General features: G+C 37.2%; 1 protein-coding gene across 3 annotated transcripts in view; it reads right to left on the bottom strand.

Annotated features, from left to right (window-relative positions):
• Positions 1-236: 236 nt before the first annotated feature.
• Positions 237-21,553, bottom strand: part of FOXP4 (forkhead box P4) — a 183,560-nt gene continuing 162,243 nt past the window's right edge. For all 3 annotated transcript variants that reach the window (XM_083359853.1, XM_083359855.1, XM_083359854.1), the window contains 4 exons: positions 15,740-15,861; positions 12,894-12,960; positions 11,724-11,890; positions 237-10,058 (listed from right to left, as the gene is read on the bottom strand). In XM_083359853.1, the coding sequence (XP_083215979.1) occupies positions 9,914-10,058; positions 11,724-11,890; positions 12,894-12,960; positions 15,740-15,861 (501 nt within the window). In that variant the 3' untranslated portion in view covers positions 237-9,913. The remainder of the gene's footprint in view (positions 10,059-11,723; positions 11,891-12,893; positions 12,961-15,739; positions 15,862-21,553) is intronic.

Here is a 21,553-nt window from a genome sequence, read left to right on the forward strand (position 1 = left end):
TATTTTAAAATACTATTACATTAAGGACAACCAGACTGGTCTTGGATATCTTGGACATGTTAAAAAAAATAAGATGTTCCTTACAGAAGACAGATGTTCCTTTGGGTTTTCTGATGAGTAGGATTTGAGCATAACAATAATAATTTAATAACTGGATCATTGTTAGCTTAAATGAATCAAGAGGTTTCCAGAAAATATAACTCATTTAAAAAGCAATGAGCAATTTAATAGTTCCATCTGTGATTTCATGACTGTATCACCATCAATATCATTGGTCTCTTTTTTACATATTTGGTGGGAGGGAGTAGGGGAAACGAACTTACAATGCTCCCACAAAGCAGTTAATAAGAACTCAATTTATAGAACAAAGCAACATGAAAATATTACATGTGGAAAAGTGTGTCATTGCTGCTAACATACACAGAGTATTAAAATACTGAGTGAAGCCATTTCCTAAGGTAAGACCACATGAAGGAAGCATGAGAACTGTATGCAGAAGGAACAATGGTATAGAGAAACTGGAGGAATTATATTCTTAAGAAGTCACAGCCACCTCATAGGTAATTTAATTTTATTGCATTTTATAATGCCATTGTCCATACAGATTACATGCAGCTAGATCTACTGTACAAGGGTTTACCGTCTGCCAGAGCAGACACACAGAAGTCCAGAATACAAATACACAGCAATGCTATTTCCTTTATACAGCATGGATATACGGCAGTGTGAAGCAGTAAGAGGAGGATGGATCAAAGGATTACAGACATCCTTCCCAGTAATCTTTCACTTCACACTGACTTGCCACCTGCTAAAAGGATGATCACATCAAACCAACAAATGTGAGGAAGAAAAAACCCACAATATTAAAGGTCACTGCATGTCTCGCCTCTTTCCTTATATTTTCCTGAGTGCCAGGAAAAGGAAATGACAGCAGAGTGCTGACATGTCAGTGTTCCCCACCTTCCCACCACACATTGGGTACTAGCATGAGGGAGAAGATACCTATTCGCAACAGAGATTTAATTAGAAGAAGCCCCTTGGGGCCAACATAAAATATTACAAATGAGCAAATCAGATCGTTGCAGGAGACATGTTAACCTCCCATTTTCATTCAGTGAGATCAGAGACCCGCTGGCTCACGCTGAACTGCTCACACTGATACAATTTTAGAGTCACCAGTCATTGGTTCTTGGGTGTTTTCCTGCCACCTGAGATTCAGTGAGAGATTTGGAAGACAAGAATGCCAAGTGAAGCAGAGTCTCAACTCTTTGGGAGGGCCCAGAGAAACACTGTTTCATAGAGCATCCCATCAAAATGAAGGGCAGAGCAGTGGGTCTTCAAATCTTACTTCTATGGTAGAACCGCATGGTTATTTAAAAAAAACAAAACAACAAACCAAGAGGACTCCAAACTGACAAACCTTCAGCACTTTGGAATATATCTAAATCTGGAAAAACAAACAATATGTTCCCCTGAAATTATGGAGCATTTCCACACTTATGTGGCTCAGGGCAACCAGGAATTCAGAGTATGGATAATACAGGGCAAAATCCTAGGGGTTTTTCAAAGTAGGATTTCTGTCGTTCACCCTGAAAAATAACTACATTAAAATTATGTAAACATACAAAACTGAAATACGGACACCTTTGGTTTAATACAATGTGTATTTTAAATTCTGTTCCTATTTTTCTAAACTTCAGGAACCAATGAGGGAAAGGAAATTATATCGTTATCCCAGTTTCTTTTTAGCAACCATCTATCTCCTCCCACTATTTCTACTGACTAATTTAAGAGAGAAAGCAAGCCAAAAACAACATAAGGAACTGGAACAGCATCCAAGTCAAGTCAAAGAGAAATACAAGAATGGCTTCCTAAATTCCAGAACAAGGAGAAAAAAAACCCTTCCTAAATATTCCCTGCATTAGTCTCATCACAGGATAGTTAAACAGACAATAATCTAGTTTTAGTAGGTTTTTAACCAGCATATATATCAATATATACATATACTATCCTGCCACAAATTGTGTTTGGTCTTTCCCATACCACCCCTTTAAAAGCCATTTTGAGGTAACAACAAAAATAAAATATTTTTAAGACAAAAAAGAAACCCCCCAAATAAGTACTATATGCAGTTTTGAATGAAATAATTTGGTGGACATAAATGTGCAAAAATAGATGTACCTAATGTAAGCAAGAGTCTGGAAGGACACTGGTATCAGGTGCCAAAGAAAGGCAGCTTCTCATGGCTCACACCAGTGGGTTGCTTCGACAGTCAGGAATAAGGGGCAAGGAAAATAAAATCCCAAGAGCTTGAGGCCACCAACACAAAATTTTAAATACTATTCTTCCATAGGACCCATGGAACAATAATACATGGGCGTATTTGACAAAGTAGAAGCAGTTACATAAAGGCCATTGTTTATTTCTTACTGTGTCCATGTGTATTTGTATATACATTGTTCAAGTGAAAAAGTGAACTGAATTTGCTGATCAGAAACAAAAAAAAATAGAATTAGAAATAATTCATTAAACCCTTATAGGAGAAATGTAATCTAAATAAAGGACCAGTGAGTTTGAAAATGTTAGAAAAGACACTTGCAGATGAAATCATGGCTTTAGTACCTACTCAATGTGCTTACTCAAATAGGCATATCCTTCTCATTTAACTGCTTGATTTTGCTAGGAAGGAAACCAGGAGGACAGATTTTATTGCTAAAATTTAAATAGGCTTTTAATACAGAATAAACATTCTTCCTCACCCACCCTTCTTGGATTCCTTGGGTGCCATTTATTATTTTTTATGAGTTTATCTGAATTTATGCTATTATAACAGAACAAATACTGACCAAAGAAGAGGGCAGAACCAATTGGTCATCATTTGCTTGTGATTTGCTCACACTATTTAAGGTTTTTTTTTAATAAATCAACCCACCTTATAGATGATATGCAATCAAATTCCATCAGGACACAAATGCCCAAAGTCATAATTAGAAAAAAAAGGGTCAAATGAATTACATTTAAACAAAATGGCATCACTGATGTTAGATGTTGGGAACTAAAGCTTTAGCAGTTCAATCTGGGAGAAATTTCAGATTTCCAAGATGTTGGGGAACAAAATCACCCCAAACTGAAGATCTTTAGGGAACTGCATATTTATTCAGTGATACTGAATTACATTCTTTCTTCAGTGTACTTTTAAGAGACGTATCAGGATTAGAAAAATACATTTAAAGCCCTACAAACTATGCAAACACCTGTAGGCTTCTCAAAGCTCTCAAGACAAATGTATATAATGCAAGTCCTCATTAATTGCAAGTGTAATCAGCAGACAGTCTTTAATTGAAAGTGAATAGATTTAGGATCTGCTTCTCAATTTATTTCATTGTCAGTTTTGTAAAAAAAAATTGTTTTGCAATTCCCCCCCCCCCCCCGCTGGGACAGTGTGACAATATTGAATAAATGAAATTACATTTCTAAGTAATCTTTGTTGGGAATGCCAGGACCATCAAATAAAATAGGAACTATGGTGATACAATAATTTTGCTTTAAGTCACAGGCACAAATATGAAGAAAAATCCATTATTCCAAAGCTTCATTACTTACTTTCCAATTCTTTGATATGTGCTAGTTCCCTTCATGACCAGACCTAGATTCTAAGCCAATCTAATTGTAAGTTACCTATCCACCTCTCATATTGACAAGTTGGTAATAGAAGCCTAGCTTCGGCACATAAGGCAGACATTTGAAGAAAGCACACCCAATATTTTAAAGCTCATCCACTACAAAAAGAGATGGAGAAAGCATCGGAAGGAAAGGGCCACTTGTGTGAGGAACTTAATATTGTCACAGCATCCATGACCTAAAACACTTTCCCTCAATGATCACTAACACAATGACTTGATTCTCAAAGAATAAACCTGTCTTTGAATTGAATCACTTCAGGCTTCAAGTAGCAGATCATGTGGCTAAATTTTCCATTTTTTTAAAAAAAAATCTGCATGGAAGAAAGTATATTTAGTCACATGACTTCCTTCCCTCTTGCAGGCTGATCTGACATAGTTAAACACAGACGCATCCTGTGAGAGCTAGGTTTAAAGCTATCCTCTGAGACAGGGGTGTCAAACTGCCGGCCCACGGGCCCATTTCATCATACCAAAGCCATGCCCACCCCATTGCCAGCAATGCAAAAAGAGTTGCAATATGTTGCGACACGTCACATGATGTCGCTAGTTTGACACCTGTGCTCTGAGGATACATATGTATTAATACTGTCACATGAAGGCAGGAAACAGCTGTAACTGGCAGAATTATTTTAGCCATGAAATACATTCTGGAGTTGCTCCATTCTGGGCAAAATGGAATTCTAGAGGCTGCATTGTTTGCCTTTATGCAGCAGTAAAGGGCTGAAATCATTTCCCCTGAGAGATAGTAAATGCCTAATGAAGTATGGATAGGATGAAAGGGAAACATCCCCAACTTTGTCAAGATTCTCAAGAAAAAATGGAAGGCTACCCTTACAGAGGTTAGGAATGCTTCTAGGGCTGCCTTCATGTTCAGAAAGCCAACCTAGATTAGATATCCACCAAAGAATTGTTGTTTCTTGGACTGTTTCTTTAGAACAATGACAGTAGCATATTACTTGATTATGCATGGGGGAAACTCTGGCCAATGACTGTCTAGTTAGTATATAGTGGGAAAGGCTTAAAGACTAACTTTCTGTCTGACAGTAACGTTTCCTGTTCTGTAGCCCCAGATGACCTTTCCCCATTCTGTTACCCGGAATGAGATAGCATTGGAAAAGTTTTAACTGCTAAATACATATTGCTCAACACTGCAACGACAGCCAAGTTAGGCTATGCAATGCTTGGGATTTGAAGGCAAAAATATGCTTTGGAGCTTACAAAGGTGGGAATGTAGCTTGTCTGGAATGCCTTAAACTCAAAATATGTTTCTTAGGGTTGCTATATTAGCAAGACACTACATTAGCTCCCTTACATGTACCAAAGCACCTTTTCCCCTTGAAATCTGAAGTGCTCCCTAGATCTATGAGTACTATTTAGCTCTCAATTTACAATGGGTAGTTCACTTATTAACCCCAGGGTATCATGCTTTCTTTTTCTCGTGCCTCTCTTTAAATAGGTATGGATGACCAAACCCAAACAGCAAGGCAAATGTTTTGGCTTGGACAAAGACAATTATATGTAAAGAGAATCTCTTCTCAATGTTAGGATGGTTTAACAGTTTAACTCTTGACTGTACAGTACCAGGAAACATCACTTTAATACTGGCAGAAAACATATATCCTGGGCATCTCAGGTCCAGCTGCAGATGTCCAACAAACGGTTGGTATTGTACCAGGACCAGGCAAGAGAAAAAACTGAGATCAGTGAATCAGGATGGTAGCAACTTTGAGAAGATCAAACTTATAACAATGCAGCTGTAATTCTAGGATTGACAGAAAAGGGAGCCAAAGACAAAATACAACAGCACCACAGTATAGCCATTTAGTTCTAAAACTATTGGCAAAGCAATTTGACACAACAGAGGACTACAAATTGTGATGCAATCAGACAAAGTTCCAAAAAGCACCTCAGTGCATGCGCAGAGAGTTGGGTCTAAACATTACACATTCCAGAATTTACCATTTTAGGCTGCAAGAATCTGCTTTTTTAAAATGCAACTCAAAGTAAAAATAAAATCAATGCAAAGAGAACTTGCATATGTTTAGGAATAAACTATGCATAATCTGTTTTTCTGATGCATGACTTTACTATAAACTAGGAGGTCTTATTTATGGGAAACAATTACAGGATGCGACTTCAGCAACACCTGCAACATTCTCTAATTCACACAGTGCATTTGTAGATCAACAGTCCAAAGTTTGAGATGTCACAATGAATCTGCTGTATTTCAGAAACATAAGTTGCCCAACAGTGCTTCAAAGAAAATACCAGGTTCTCAGTTTTGGGAAGAGAAGGAGAAGGGGTTAGGGCAATTAAGCCTTTGAAAAAAAAAATTAAAAAAGAGAGAGAGAAAAACAAGAGTAAAATCCCGATGTATAAAAAACAGTTGAAAAGTTAACATGAAATAAAGACAGTTCTGACCTGTAGAAAGAAAGAAAGAAAAAAGGAAAAAAATCTCCAGCAGCAAGATGGAAGTAGGTTCAGAAAAGACCCATGGAATGCCAATCACACCCTAGGCTTCACAGCGTACCCTTGGTTCAAGAAACGTCAAACACAAAGCAGCAATCCATGCTCCCGATACAACTTCATTAGAAATGTACAAAACAGCACCTGTAAACTTTGATTTAAATAATAACTTAAAATCAAAAGAAAGTGACAAAAGGGCTAAGGGGATGCAGGATCTTTGTGATTCCCCCCCCTTATTGGCTGATGCCAAAAGTTAGAATAAGTCAGAATAAAAGCACCAAACAAACAAAAATATTAAGTGTTTTGGTTTATGCTTCTTGACTAAGCAAGGTCTTTGGTAAATGGTTAAGCCAATTGCAAAGCATTCTATAGAGGACACCAGGGAGACATTTAAATATGGTCCCAAGGAAAAAAATGAGGTGTGGTGTGTTTTTAGTAAAAGGAGGATAGATACATTTTCTTGAGCTGCTTCTGGAGTAAAGCTAGGACCCGAGAGATGGATAATAAAAGTGTTGAGGTATTCTTAGTGCTTGCAATCCTACATTGCCTGTCTTTGTGGTCCTTGAAAAGCAAGCCACTTGGTTTGATGGTTCTCTAAGGAGGCTCAAAAAAGCTGTTGCAATTTGATTCACACCCCATAAACATGATCACCTCCAGTTTTCTGCAGCTGAGAGACTGTTGGCCCCCTTAAGTGTACAGCCCCTTTCAAATCAGAGCAATTAACTTATTTTATCTAAATAACAAACTTTATAATTTTGCTTGCCTGTTAGAAATAGTAGGGAACGAAGTAAGGGAAAATGCATGTTCAGTAGAGCCCCATACTGTAGGCTCTAGGAATCAAGTCCTGACAAGTTTTCTGAAATAAGGATTGTGGACTTTCTTGCAGTCATAATTCAGAAATGGAGAATATTTTTCATTTTTGGTGTTCTTGATTTTACCTAGATTCAAAATCAGTTTTAATCATTTTGACATATTTAGTAAACTGAGAATCTTGGAGAAGGGGAATTTTAGAAAGGAAGTATAAACTGTTTGATAGATGGACAATACCAAGAATTAAACATTTTCAAATTTTACCAAATCTGAGATTTGAAGTCAAGACGTTTTCTCCACCACGAGAAAAAGATGGAGACTGGCCAAAATCAGCCAGCTACCATTTCTTTCCTTTTTTTTTTAATGCTGGTATGACACACCATAGCCCTAATCAGGAGACAGATCTATTTGAAAAACTGAGCAAATAGAGATTATCCAGTGCTTTAGAGTTATTGCAAAGAATAATCCTCAGAATAATCCTCCATCTTTTTTTTAAAAGAGAGAAAATTTGATTTGGGCTAAGAAATTTGACACCAGTCATGTACAAACAGAAATCAGTGACAGATCAGGAATAATATTCCTTTTTGTGATAGGTAAAAAGGCTCAAGTGCTAGTTGATTTATTATAATCTTGGGAGTTAAGAGCATTTTTTTTTAAAAAAATGGTCTGTTACCATAGTTGGCCAGCTCCGGAAAAGGACACTAAGAATATACTGTATTTGAGACAAATGGAGAAATTCTGCATATAAGGAAAATACAATCCCCCTCTTTTCTCTTCCCCTTCGAAGTCAAAAACACTTATGTTACATATTACCAACTGCATAGTGTTTGGAGCAATGAAAAAACATTATTTAACTATGAAAATCAGAAGAGTAGAAAGCAATCCTAAATTAATCAGAAATATGCTGACAAAGTATTCTTGAGCATCTTAGTTTCGGGAGGTCATTTAGCATAATTATCAGTATTGAACGTGACTATTCACACATAGCTGTGATGATTTATTTTCTTCATGGACTACAGAGTATAGAAGAGGAACAGCTGCCATTTCAGAAAACATCAAATTGCCTGCATCAGCTCGTCTCCAAAATAATGGGAGAAACTCCTATATTCCAATTAGGCCTGAAAATAAATTTCAGAGATTTCCTGATGGGAAAGGGAAGCATGTGCTGGTTTGTTGTAGAAAGACTTCCTTAGAAACATTAATATCCATCTTCCTTGAGATGTTGGATTCCTGATCATACAGAAAGCAAACCAGTTTCTCAATCAGCAACTGTCAAAGTCTCAGTAATCAAGGAGGGGCATTTGGGTTGTTCTTTCATGGGGGGAACAGCAAAGTAGCCTTTGGAAACCTGATGTTTTCTGTCATGCAAAACGCTCTTTAGCTTTAAAAAATATATATTCTGATGTGAGGCAGCAGACAATTGACAGAATCAAGTAAGGGAGAAAATTTGGGTCAACACTATTTATCTGACACATTTAATTCTTGTTATGAGTTTTGAAGCATCTTTCCCCCCACATTGGCTTACAGCTAAGAACTAATGAGTAGCACAAGAGTTGTGGGATAGGATATATTTCTACTAGAGAATGTCAGAGGAAACTGAGTGCTGCTTTGTAGCTTTGTTCTGGTTGGTCACAAAGGTGGGGAATTGCTTATCTTACATTTATACAGATATATTGCTTTGAATTCTGTTTGGTCAACCCAGTTTTGGTCTGTTCCCCACAGCCATAAATTTCAGCTTATCCCCCCCTTTCCTATCTCAAGTGCTTGAGATGTTGGTAGCTTTGCAAAATCGGCGGTATTTACATCTGTTAAACCTTCCCATTGGTCACATAAACAATCAAGGAGTCATGCTTTCTGGCTTCAATATTTGCTGGAATGGAAGAAACAGGATGGCAGCTGATAGAAGCAAGCAAAAGATTCATCTTGCAGAAGTCTCTCCCTGATTCAGTCTCAACCATTATCTTGTCTGCTGGCTGCCCATATATAGGCTTCTGAAAGTGTTTAAAATTATGTCATGGCAGGGAATGGACATTCATTCCTGGATTTTGTGCAGAATAAAGCTTTGTGAGTTGAAGTCTGGCTGTCAATTGTGACTGGTGATAGAAGAATGCTTCTTGAATTTGGAAAGACGCAAACACAGGTTGGAAAAAAGAATAACCAAGTGGTTTTATATGTGGCAGTAACCCCTTGCTATCCTAAAATGTATTTAATAAAGTAAGGTCAGTTTTTCATTTTTTTGCCCAGTTAGAAAATGAACATAAATTGCAACATTAGGACCTTGGCAGAGGTCTTGCTTCCATTGCTATTCCAGTACTCTGAAGTGGTGTTACAGTGGCAAGGATGTATGTGTGTAAGAAATGGAGACAGTGCATGTGTGAAAGTAAGAAAAAGTGAGAATAGATTCCTCCTAGTGCAAAGTTCTCAGTGGGATTACTGGCAAACTATTGAAAATGCTTTCCATGGGAAAATAAGGGACATTCACTGAAGCCTTTGGCTTTGATATTGTCCCTTAATATACTGGATGCTTCCAAAATCTTGATTTGTGGAAACCAGGCATATGGGTTGAAAATGACAAAACACAGAGCAGACAATACAAGACAGCTTCTTTTTTATCCCCATGAGATAGGGGTATGGGGAGGGGAGGCAGCAAAGAAGTCTTCGGACAGAAACAACCTACCATCCTCGTTTACCAATTACAAAATTTAAAAAAAAATAAGAAAAGGAAAAAGCTCAACTCCGGTTTTTTTTCCACATCCCCTCTGTGAATGTCTTTTAAGAGTCATTGGGATGTAAAAAGGGGGGAAAAAGTGTGTGCCTTCAGCAGTGGGTAGGCTCATGGCCTTTTGCTTTGTAGAAGTGCCTTAACTAAGTAATGCTGAAGGTCACCTTGAGGAGATGGGAGCCATTGCTTTGTCTCTGGGAAATGATGGGCCCTATATGAAGATGAAGGGCTCTTAAGACAAGTCTTCCACTGGCAGTTCCTCCTCTAGGTCTCTGTCATCGGGAATCGTCACATTCTGATTGGTAGTTGCCATGAGAGAAACAGGTCTGCTGTCATCTTCTGTCTCAGCCGGTTCTTCCTTCACATGCACTTGATGGCTGAAGAACAAAATTTTGGAGGATCAGGTAGAATTAGAACAAATACAAGAACAGTCTACAAGAGATTGGCAAGAGAGTTTTCAGATGGAACTATATAACAGAGGATCAGAGGTTAAACAGAGTAGTTGCTTAGCTGGATAGCAATACTCTTCTGATTCTCATCCAGATCCTAAATACCCAGGTCTCTATATATTTGCAATGAAATGGAAATATTCAGTTCAGCTAAGTCAACTATAGAGTATTTCATTGCAATTTTAATCTATGGTATCCTAGCAGATTTTTCCAAAGATTAAATTTTTGACATTAAGAAAAATATTTCTTTTCTCCATAGTTTCTAAATATTGTAAACTAGATCCTTTTGTCAGTATAAGTAACACAAATACATTTTTCAAGCTATCATTTGATGACTGAACCATAGTGAAAATATCTATCTGTTACTAAGAATAAATAGGGCAATATTCACTGGAGTTCTTAAGCAATTGTGTTATGATACAAGACAAATAACAAACCAACCTATAGATTGCCACTGTAGGCTGAGGGACAGCTCTGTTCTGAAAAAATATATAAATGTTTTGAATTGCAAATCTTATCTCAGTAGTATGAAGAACCTTGTATGAAAGTCCAGGCCATGCCTACTTATTGACAAAAATAAGCAACTGATGAAGTGGACTAATTCATGAAAGCTCATTAATAATAATAATAATAATAATAATAATAATAATAATAATAATAATAATAATAATAATAATAAGTAGTAGTAGTAGTAGTAGTAGTAGTAGTAGTAGTAGTTGGAAGGGACCTTGGAGGTCATCTAGTCCAAACCCCTGCTCAGGCAGGAAACCCTATACCATTTCAGACAAATAGCTGTCCAGTCTCTTCTTAAAAACTTCCAGTGTTGGAGCATTCACCACTTCTGGAGGCAGGTTGTTCCACTGGTTAATTGTTCTAACTGTCAGGAAGTGTCTCCTTAGTTCTAGGTTGCTTCTCTCCTTGACTAGTTTCCATCCGTTGCTTCTTGTCCTGCTTTCAGGTGCTTTGGAGAATAGCTTGACTCCCTCTTCTTTGTGGCAGCCCCTGAGATATTGGAACACTGCTATCATGTCACCCCTCACCCTTCTCTTCGTTAAAATACACATACCCAATTCCAGCAACCGTTCCCTATATGTTTTAGCCTCCAGTCCCCCAATCATCTTTGTTGCTCTTCTCTGTACCCTTTCTAGAGTCTTGACATCTTTTTTACATCGTGGTGACGAATGCCTTAGTTTTTACTGTCTCGATATATATTATTTTTTACTGTAAAAGCCTAATATCTAGATCTATTTCCAGTTTGCATAAACTCTTGAAAAAAAAACCTAAATTGATTTTCTACTAAACTGTTAAGAGACATTTAAAGACTTCTGGATCTAGTAATCTTGCTTCTGGAAATAGCGTTGTCTTAGCACTTCCAAGAAATTTCATTTAATTTCAATATATGAAGCCTTTATGCAGTGGTGGGATTCAAATACGTGAACAACCGGCTCTCTGTATGGATGCCGCTTCCGGAAGTCCGTTCTGGGCCTGGGCAACAAAAAATTAGCTACCGGTTGTGCTGAACTGGTGCGAACTGTCTGAATCCCACCACTTCATTTATGATTAAAATAACCAACACCTTGTTTCTGGGCTTACTTGTACTGTTGTGGTGAAAGCCGGGGGCTATTGCTGCCATTGCTGTTGACTTGTTCTACAGTGCTGCTCACATCATCATGGCCTATGTGCAGCATGCCACTAGTGGAGCTTGTGTTGATCATGGTGGGACTATTCAGAAGAGGAAAGTTGCTCTCAGCCAGAGCTGCCTAAACATAAACAGCAACTGGTATAATTCACAAATTCTTAAAGAAATCAGATATGACATGTTTAGAAAACAACCCCAGATATTTCTTTACTTAGAAAATGGTTAATATTTTGCCTTTATACTAACAGTACCTTTATTTTCCAGGGAAAAAAAATCAAAAGGTTTAGACAAATAAAAATTTATTACTTTATTAAGAACATTTATTTTCTACCTTTTCTTTCAATAATATCAGTTAGGATGGCTAACAAGGAAAAATAGTTCAACCTAGATAACTAAAAGATATTTGAAAGTCCCATCAGTTTTTATGGTTTTATCCATTTAAAAATATTGAGGGGAAAACCTTGGTCTGTTTGAAGCAGATGTCAGAAATATAAGCTTTCTATTTGTGCTGATAAGCTTTTGGTCATTGGCTAAGATGATTTGAAACTTAATGAGATTCATTAAATAGCTATATGTCACTTGTTCCCTAACAGAAAATATGCCTAAAACAGCTAGTCCATGTTAGGATCCAATGCTATCTTTTATTCCGGTGTGTTATTCCCAATCAGAAGAGAAGGGTAGTAGAGGGATCAATCCACTGATCAAAGCTCAAAGCATTCAGCTCCAAGAGAGACTATCTATTCTGTCATTTGCTGTCACTGATTTCTTCTCACCTTGCTAAAAGTTAGAACTTATATTGTGAAGCAAAAACAAGCAAACACTGCAATGTAACTGAAACAGCAAGAAGGTGGATATTGGAGTCCCAGGGGTGGTGAAGTGGTGTGGGTTATAAGTGATCTGGTTCCTCTGATTATCTTGAGGAAAAATACCACATTGAATATTCTGGAATATGAACTAAATGAAATAATGACTTCATCGATCACTGAAAGAGTTTTGAAGATTTTCTACAATGCAGTAGTACAAGATATCCAATAGAGCAGGAGTTTAACCAACCCAATATTCCCCAAACAAAGATGGCTTGCTGTAATAGAAACAAGTGTGCTTCTCCACCTATGAAGACTTACCTGATAGCTGGCGTTAAGTGCTCCATAACTAAGGCCAGAAATCATGTTTTTCACTAAAGTTGGACTCCTGTAAACAAAAGATGCAGCTTTTAACATTCCTATTCAAAAACAAGAGTAAGATAGCAGAGATGTCTTGGAAAGAACACATTGTTTATCTCCGTTCTTGTTTAGTCCTTCCCAATTCCCATAATTTACAACTCTCATAATACAAAACCAGCACATTTAGGAGCATTGGGATATTGCTAGCCTAGCCTTATAATGCAGCTATTGACTCTCAATATATATTAAGTCCTGCTACAGGGTGTCTTGTTTTATTTTACACACTGCCAGACTATTCAGAAAGGACTCCTGAAAAGAGAGGGGGGAAAAGTAGGTGAAGGTAATTTCTCCCTACTCCTTGCAACAGAGCCACTATCATTATGGGAACAATTCTGGATGTTTTTATTACTATTTAAAAAATACTATTTGTCCTGTTTTATGGTTGATGTTTCTTAGCTACTTGTAACACTTAAGGATGTCTCATACTAGTGTATATACAACCATGGTGGTAGAAGGCAAATAACAGTTATGTAGGCGTGCAGTCTTGCACAGAATAATATTAGCCTGTTTAGAGTAAAACTGAGCTCTTATAGAAATTATAGCATACTGGCCAAAATGCCAAACCTGGCTGACACTTACCATTATCAGGGAATTTTGTATGTGGCAAAACTGTGACTATGGCTGATAACCTTCTCTATTTTATTCTCCTCCCCTCCAAAAACCCCCACTGATTCTTGATTAATCAAAGCCATGATAAGCATTAGGCATTGGAGATCAGTATCTGTGAATCCATCTGTTGTTGACCATGGCATACAGGAAATGGAAAGACTGTTGAAATGCAAAATGTTTTTCCATTTATCTTTTATACTGTACATGTAAAAATTACAAATGTACACAAACATACATATGAAATATAGTGAATGGTAGTGGTGTAAATTGGTGTAGATTTAGCTGTTAGCTGTGATATAAGAGCCTTGGTGGAGCAGTGGGTTAATGCCTCCTTAAGTAACACCAGCTGCTTGCAATTAGTGCAGGTTCGCATCCCACCAGGCTCAAGGTTGACTCAGCCTTCCATCCTTCCGAGGTAGGTAAAATGAGGACCCAGATTGTTGGGGGCAATTAAGCTGACTTTGTAATAATGCTGCTTGGGGGGGGGGCGAAAGCCCTAATAAGCAGGCATATACATAGAATGAAGGCTATTGCTAAGCACATTGATTTTTGCTTAGATTGTAAGCCGCCCTGAGTCTTCAGAGAAGGGCGGGATATAAATGGGATTAAAATAAAAAAATAAATAAAAATAGTAATATAATAATTAAGCAGAAAGCTACAATTGGAAGACAAATGTTACTTTGTTTCTAAATCTTAGATATTTGGCTTAATATTTTTTAATTATTAAAGATTTTGAAAGTGATTTAACTATAAAATTAAAATATTTCTCTTCTATCTATATTATTTACTTTGCCTCAGTTTTTTATGTATAAATAAACTCTAAACATAGCTAATGGCAAAACAAAAAATGGCTTAGCGTTATTTAACAACATTTTGTCTACAATAAGGTACAGCACTACTAGACTGCTACCAGTGGTTCCTTCTTGTTTATGGAATACCATTAGCCCCTTTCAGTTACTATTTGGTATCTGCCCTTTGTATCTGTTCATTCTGCCAAAATGCTTCAGTGTATTTTTACCACTGCTTGTACATGCTGAGGTGATGTTTGCAGCACAATTCTATATATCCAAGAAGAATTCTTTTGATCATGTAAATTTCCAGAGATTAATAGTATGGCTATAGCAATAACACTGGTATCAATGCATATTGCAGGTACCAGATACTTTCTCTTTTCTCAATTCCACCCGGTCTTCTTTTGACTGTTCTTTATTGATAGTTGTATAAAGTATCTTTATGACATTCCCAAGGGAACATTTAGTGACAAGGGTTTGATGTTGATAGGGAAAATTTACATTGCACACACCTATATACACATGGAGTGTGAAAGTGAACATAGAACAAAATGATTATAAAATCACTCAGTAGTGTGCTGTGGTTCTTCACTCAAATAAGCCGACATGTCAACAGAAGCATTAGTTATTAAAGCCAAAGTTAAAATATGGTTCTAAAAACCTAAATGCATAATGAAGTCCCTCAAGAATGCAATAATCATACAAGCCTCTCAGTCACCTCTTTTCCCTGGGTCATTTGGTGGGAATTATATTGGGGTTAAATACTCATTTCAAAAATATACTACTAGCTTATGCTATGTACTACTAGCTTATAATATATCAGTGATGGCCATAAGCCTAGATATTTTTAAAAGCATTCATGGAGGCTATGAATGACTAATAGTTATGACAGATATATATCGGTATGAAAGCCAATGCTCCTATTCCAGAGCTCCCATGCACTTTCCATCTCCATGTAATCTGGACTTTGCATACTCCCAACTATTCTCATATCTCAGCAGATGGCATCATTGGCTTACCTTGTCTGTGTTCAGAAACTAAGCAGGGTAATATATAAATCTGATATCACCAGAAAATAACATGAGTATAGGCCAGTTTCAGGACTAAATCCCAGAAAAAAATATAGAAAACCACTTAGATTTTGTGTGTTGTGTTTATTTAGTCACTAAGTCATGGGTTTTCAAACTTGGCCCTTTTATGACTTGTGGACTTCAACTCCCAGGATTCCTCAGCCAAGGCCAAGTTTGAAGACCCCTGCACTAAGTGTTATACTCAAGGCCACCTTTACTTTTTAAAAATTGTTCTCAGATTGAACCATAAAGCTACCTGACAAGCTATCAGACATACCCGGTCATCTTTGGTGGCCTTCTCTTTTGGTACTCATTTTCATCTACGGTCCATACTGCTCCCTTGACATTTTCCACTCGCACAAAGCACTTATGCAGGCTCAGGTTGTGGCGTACAGCATTCTACAAGCAGAGTAGAGAGAAAAACAGAATATTATCAAAGTAGATGAAGATCTCCCATTTAACAGTTCCTCTCCAATAAAATTTTCCAATTAATTTTTGTGTTAACCAAACATAGCTTCCTACAGAGCTGTCATCAGCAAAATGATATCTATATTCTTAACAACTCCATATAACAGTCTTCTAAGGAAGGATTGGTTTCACTTTATCATATGCTGAAATCAACATATAGTAATTATTGTAGCAGACGGGTTTTTGTTGAATTATCTCAATTCAATTGTCCTATAATATTGCTTATTTATACCTCTTGATCTGTATGAAATCTTTGCTACTAAACATTAACAGTCCCAGTTAACACATGTCATAACACAGACATACTCATGGACTATCCTGAAGAAATTCAACAGTTATGAGATCTGAGCTGCATGAAATAGAATGTCAGCAACAGGAAAAAAATAAGATCCCAAGTTACGTGAGACATCACCGCAATGAGATCAAGTGCCCACAGCCACTTGAAAAAGACTATTACTTAGAGATACAAAAGGAAGGGATTACTGTATGACAATTTCAGTCGTTTTCCTGAAAGTCAATGGACTTCATCAAATCGGCAACCACTCTTTCTTAAACTCTAAAACATCTAGTAATAAAACTTCCATAGAACAACCATTTGTTGCAATCTAATTTTTACGGATTTTTTTAATTATTATTATTATGGTTATTGTTTTTCTTTCCTTATCAATCAACAATATTCACAAGCCACCCTACATTTTTGCTTACTACTGGCTAAATTAAAGGAAGAGTGGGGAGAGGAAAAGTAAGCTCAGATATTGCAATGAATTTCTATTGTCATCTTCTTTCTGAAACCCCAAGTTCTCCCTCCTTTTTCACAGCACGTCCCTCCTCTTTATTCTCCCATCTTTACATTTCTAAATGTAAAAATAAAGAAAATGCACGTACACAGGCAGTGTTGCCCTGAGAGCTACTAGCTCCTTCTCCCCCCCCACTTTCCACCGCTCCCTGCCATTTGCTACTGCCCCTATTTCATTACCAATTTTAATTTGCCTCTAATTAAATCCTGTGTATTTTTCCGACTCACTTGCTAATCCATGAGGGAGGCAGGAGGCTGGAGTGGAATCTCTCCGAGCTATAATTACAAAGGGCCTAATCACGTTGGGGCTCTGCCTTTGAATAAATTTCCTTGCATTAAGGTTCTCAGATTCTCTGCCTTGCAAATGAGAATGACCCCAATTTCAGGATGTTGGCCTCAGAGGATTTTTTTTTTATTTCGAGCCCTGATTCGTGATGAGAGACTAATTCGTTACGCTAAAACATTAACAGCAATTTAAAAGGTCGAATGGGGGCCGTATAAACAAAAGAGCTGGCCAAGACAACAAGGCAAAAGCGAGAGATGGGAAACAATCCCCCCACCTTAGAGATGTTACAGTTCTTGGAAACTCAATGAATTAGACTTTTCCTACAATTTTGGATACTGTTTATTTTTCAAGGTCTTCTCCCCACTTAGTTATCCAATTGTAATTATGCAGTTGTTCCTCCTCAATGCCTCTATTCCCCAAATTTAGAAAGGAAGGCCTTATTTTATATTTTTTGTTATAAAGGGCATTTTTTGTCATATATGTTTGTAACCACATTAGGTTTGATACTGCTGACACATCACTTGACTAGCAAAGGAATTTAGCAGTAGAAAAAACCTTCTTTCTTGGGGCTGAAAAAGACCACACCGATTGACAAAAATGGTAAGAGTGAGTTCTCATACTGGCATGCCTATGACATTTTTTTTTAAAAAAAGATATTTATATGAGATTATAGAAATAAAGCAGACAAAGGCTAACCATAGAGTAAGAGTATGAGGTATTTTTAATTCATCTATATATCAAAGAAAATCAGAAATCATTCTTTTTTAGTTTTCTTATCGTTTTTCCTTTTGCATTTCTATCTTCTTTTTTCTTCTTTCTTAAACTTTTATTGCTTATCTTTTAAATTTTCCATTTATAAAAATCAATAAAATTATTTTTTTTAAAAGAAAGAAAAAAAGCTTGCATTTGACTTTGCTTTGCTACTCCTTGGCAGCTAAAGAATTTGTCAACAGCCTTCAATCTTGACCACTGAACCCTCCTAGATAGTGGGGATTCCGTGCTCTTTGGGGCAGCTGTGCGGAACTGTGCAATAGCTTCAGGGAATCTGCATGGAATCATTGGTTTGAAAATAGTAAAACAAGTTGCAACCTAATACGATCCCTTCCCTAATTGCTTTGGTGGTGTTAATACAGAAACCCAGACAGTATTTGCTCTCCTGCATGTTTTTCAGTGAGATTTAAACTTTTCACTTTCTGTGGCATTGATGGTAGCGTGCGGTTCAGATAAATGCTAAATACTGTTTGGTGGATTATCTGTAACCAGAATAGCCTCACTGAAGATTACCTGTAATTGATATCTCACAAATAGAGGGACATGGTGCATGTGTATGTAAGAAAGCAAGAAGTGAGTTGAAGAGGGCAGGAAAAGAATGAAAATTATAAAACTTAAGAATTCTATTTCAGATAAGAATCGAATGTATATCTCTACATAATCCCAACACTGAAATCAAAGATATGTTAGGCTTTCTGTGTAAAAATGCTGTTGCCTTATTCGTATCTGGTTGGAACAAATAGATGGAAAACAAATGATGCATTTTTTTTTCCTTATGGCTCACAAAAATGATAATGCGTTTGGAAATACACCATTCTTGTGTTCTTCTCAAGATAGGGTTGTGATTTTCTTGTAGGGACAGTATCCTGTGCACATTTGTTTCCTAATTAGACAACTAACCAGGTGCTACGATTTAAAAGTGAGTCTTGCTCTTCTGGTAATCAGTGGTCCAGTTCCAAACCTGGATTTGATTTAGCATGAGTGTGCTATTTTATTGCTTTTGCCCATATCCTGTAAACAGAAGTGTGACATTATCTTATTTTGTATACCTGGTAAGAAATGTAATAGTAACATAATGGCTGTGATTTATTCTTGATCCCCTTTCATTCTATACTATTCTCACATCTTTGTGGAATTCTTTTACAAGAACATTCAGTTCAAATTTATAAGCGTAATTTTGTATCACAATTCCAACCTGATAGCTGACACAGCTCGGCTGCTGAAGGATCTTCAACTTTTTAGCATTTTGGAACTTACCATCTTTTATTCCTCTTTATCTTCCCACCAGTGGGTGGTAGCAGGGTTCTGTCAAGCACATCTTGCTTTTTTTTTTGCCTCAATCCTGTGGCTCCCTGCTCTAGGGAGGCCTTCTTGCCTGATTTTATGCAGCTTTTGTATTTTTACAGAGTATTTGTCTAATATCAGCCTTGGCTGCTCTGTTTGTTTCTTATCTTTGCCTTTTCTAATGATGTTTGCTTTATGCCTCTGGCCCAGCCGGTCTCTCCAGCTCAAATCCCAGCCATTTAGTATCTCCCTCAGTTCCTTACCATGTGTACTGCTGCTGTTGTCGTTTCATTGAAAGCCTCCTCACACCTGTCTCTTTATAGACGATGGCCACTTTACCTTTTGGCACCTGTTTACTTTACATTTTGCCCAGCCTCTACTAAAAGAATATTTCAAAGTGCTCTAAGAGGATATCTAAATGTAATTATCATTAAAACATTGAAACACTTTCTTTGTATCACACAAAATATAGACAGTATTTGCAGGGGGGGAAAAAACATGTCCTGGTGTTAAAATCTCTGTTCTACCCATAATCCCTTTGAAAGAAAAAAAAAAGAAGACACTTTGCTTTAATTCTTCCAATGAAAAAGAAATGCATATCTAGAACTTCCTGTGATAACTAAACAGCCACGGTGGAAGAAAACTCACAAAAATAATTTAAAAGAAGTTTTTCACAGACAGGGGCTTTAAAGTATCATTCTTCAATTTGCAGTAACATTTTTTTCTAATATAGACAGGATGGCTTATATGTGTGTATCAACAGAGAACACAAAGATGGACAACTTTTTCTCCTCACCACTTCCTGCAAAGGTATAAACACAAACATTTGGATGTCCAATTTCTATCGTCACCTCACTAGTTCTAAAAGGAAGCCTGTCTGACATTTTTCCAGCGCTCCCCTCCCCACCCCATTTTCTCCAATGGAGCTCCACTTGCAACATGCACAGTATTGTAATCTGTTTAGTAGGTACAACCAAAGTTCTTGTACTTGTAGTTTTTGAACCAAACCATTAGAGGGAGTCAATGATTGGTCAATGATTAGACCAGTTTGTTTCAACTTTCAGTTTCACAGACACCTATTTTGATTAACAACGTGGTTTTTGCTTCAAAGTAAAGAAAATAATAGTGTCATCTAACCACATCTTGACTCAGATCTGTCCCTATCATAAAAAACAAATATTAAAACACTGTAGTGGTGGTATGGGTCTTCCTCCAATCTCAGGTCCTGTACTAGAAGACTGAGTTTGAAAATTCTGCGCATTACCTTAGTTCAGGGATCCCCAACCCCCAGCCTGTGGACCAGCACCGGGCCGCGGCATGCCAGAAACTGGGTTGCACAAACAAGCAAAGCCCCATCTCTGAGATGCAGGCAGCATGCAAAACCACGCCCCCCTCCGGTCCATGGAAAAACCTTTCTCCACGGAACTAGTCCCTAGTGCCCAACAGGTTGGGGGCCGCTGCCTTAGTTGTTCCTAACACTGTACTCTTTTGGTCAGGAAGATCTGATCTTCTTCCTGGAATCTGTTGGAAAAATTTAGAAGTCACAGCCCTGAGTGTTCCTATCACCACTGAGACCACTTTGGTCTTTATTTTCCACATCCTCTCTAATTCTTTCTTCAGGCCTAGTACTTCTCCAGATTCTCATACTTCCTGAGGCAGTCACTTGACACCACTACATCTATCACCAATGCTGTTTTCACACCACAACCCCATGAGTGTGTGTGGGTGGGTGTGGGTGTAGGTGTGTGCCAACCCTCCCCCAACAATAGCCTATGTACAGGGATTCACTTTTTAAAAATTATTTACCTGAGATGCAAGTAATAAATGTGAACATTCATCATTCCAAAAATGAGGAAAATAGTCTGGACAGGGAATGAAATGAACGTATTACAGTTTTTCATATTCCTTGTTGGGGAGAGGAGAGATTCTTTAAGAAAAACTAGTTTTAAAAAGTTAGGAAATGGCAGGGTAGGATAATGGAACTTAATGGCAGTTCCCTTTCCTTGACATCATCATCTGTCTTCCGAACAAAGGGATAACATGTCACTATCAAATCAACTAACTTGGAAGGAAGATGCAAAGCTATGCCAAGCTTTCCTCATAAAATGCAGCACAGTTCATTTTCAGATGGAATTTAAATGAATTAATATAGAATCACCAAGTTCCTCATTAGTAACAAAATAATTTGTAATCTTGGTGGCAAGTTCAGTATTGATTTGTACTTTAAGCATCAATCAACAGTTAGCAGTAAGAACACATAAAACTAATTATGAATAGTTAGTAGCCATTATGTAACAAAAATAGATATACTGAAGAAATGAAAACTCTGAACAATGGAAAATAAACCAAACAAGAAGACTAAGCATTTCATCAGAAATAGTTGATAGACCACTGTGAGTCAGATATTGAAACACAATAAATACATTAATTCATTTATGCTAAAATTAACAAGTTGAGGCTTTCCTCTTCAAACATTCCTGAAATCA

This window comes from Vipera ursinii (assembly GCF_947247035.1).
Source record: "Vipera ursinii genome assembly, chromosome: 3".
In the NCBI taxonomy this organism is placed as follows: domain Eukaryota; kingdom Metazoa; phylum Chordata; class Lepidosauria; order Squamata; family Viperidae; genus Vipera; species Vipera ursinii.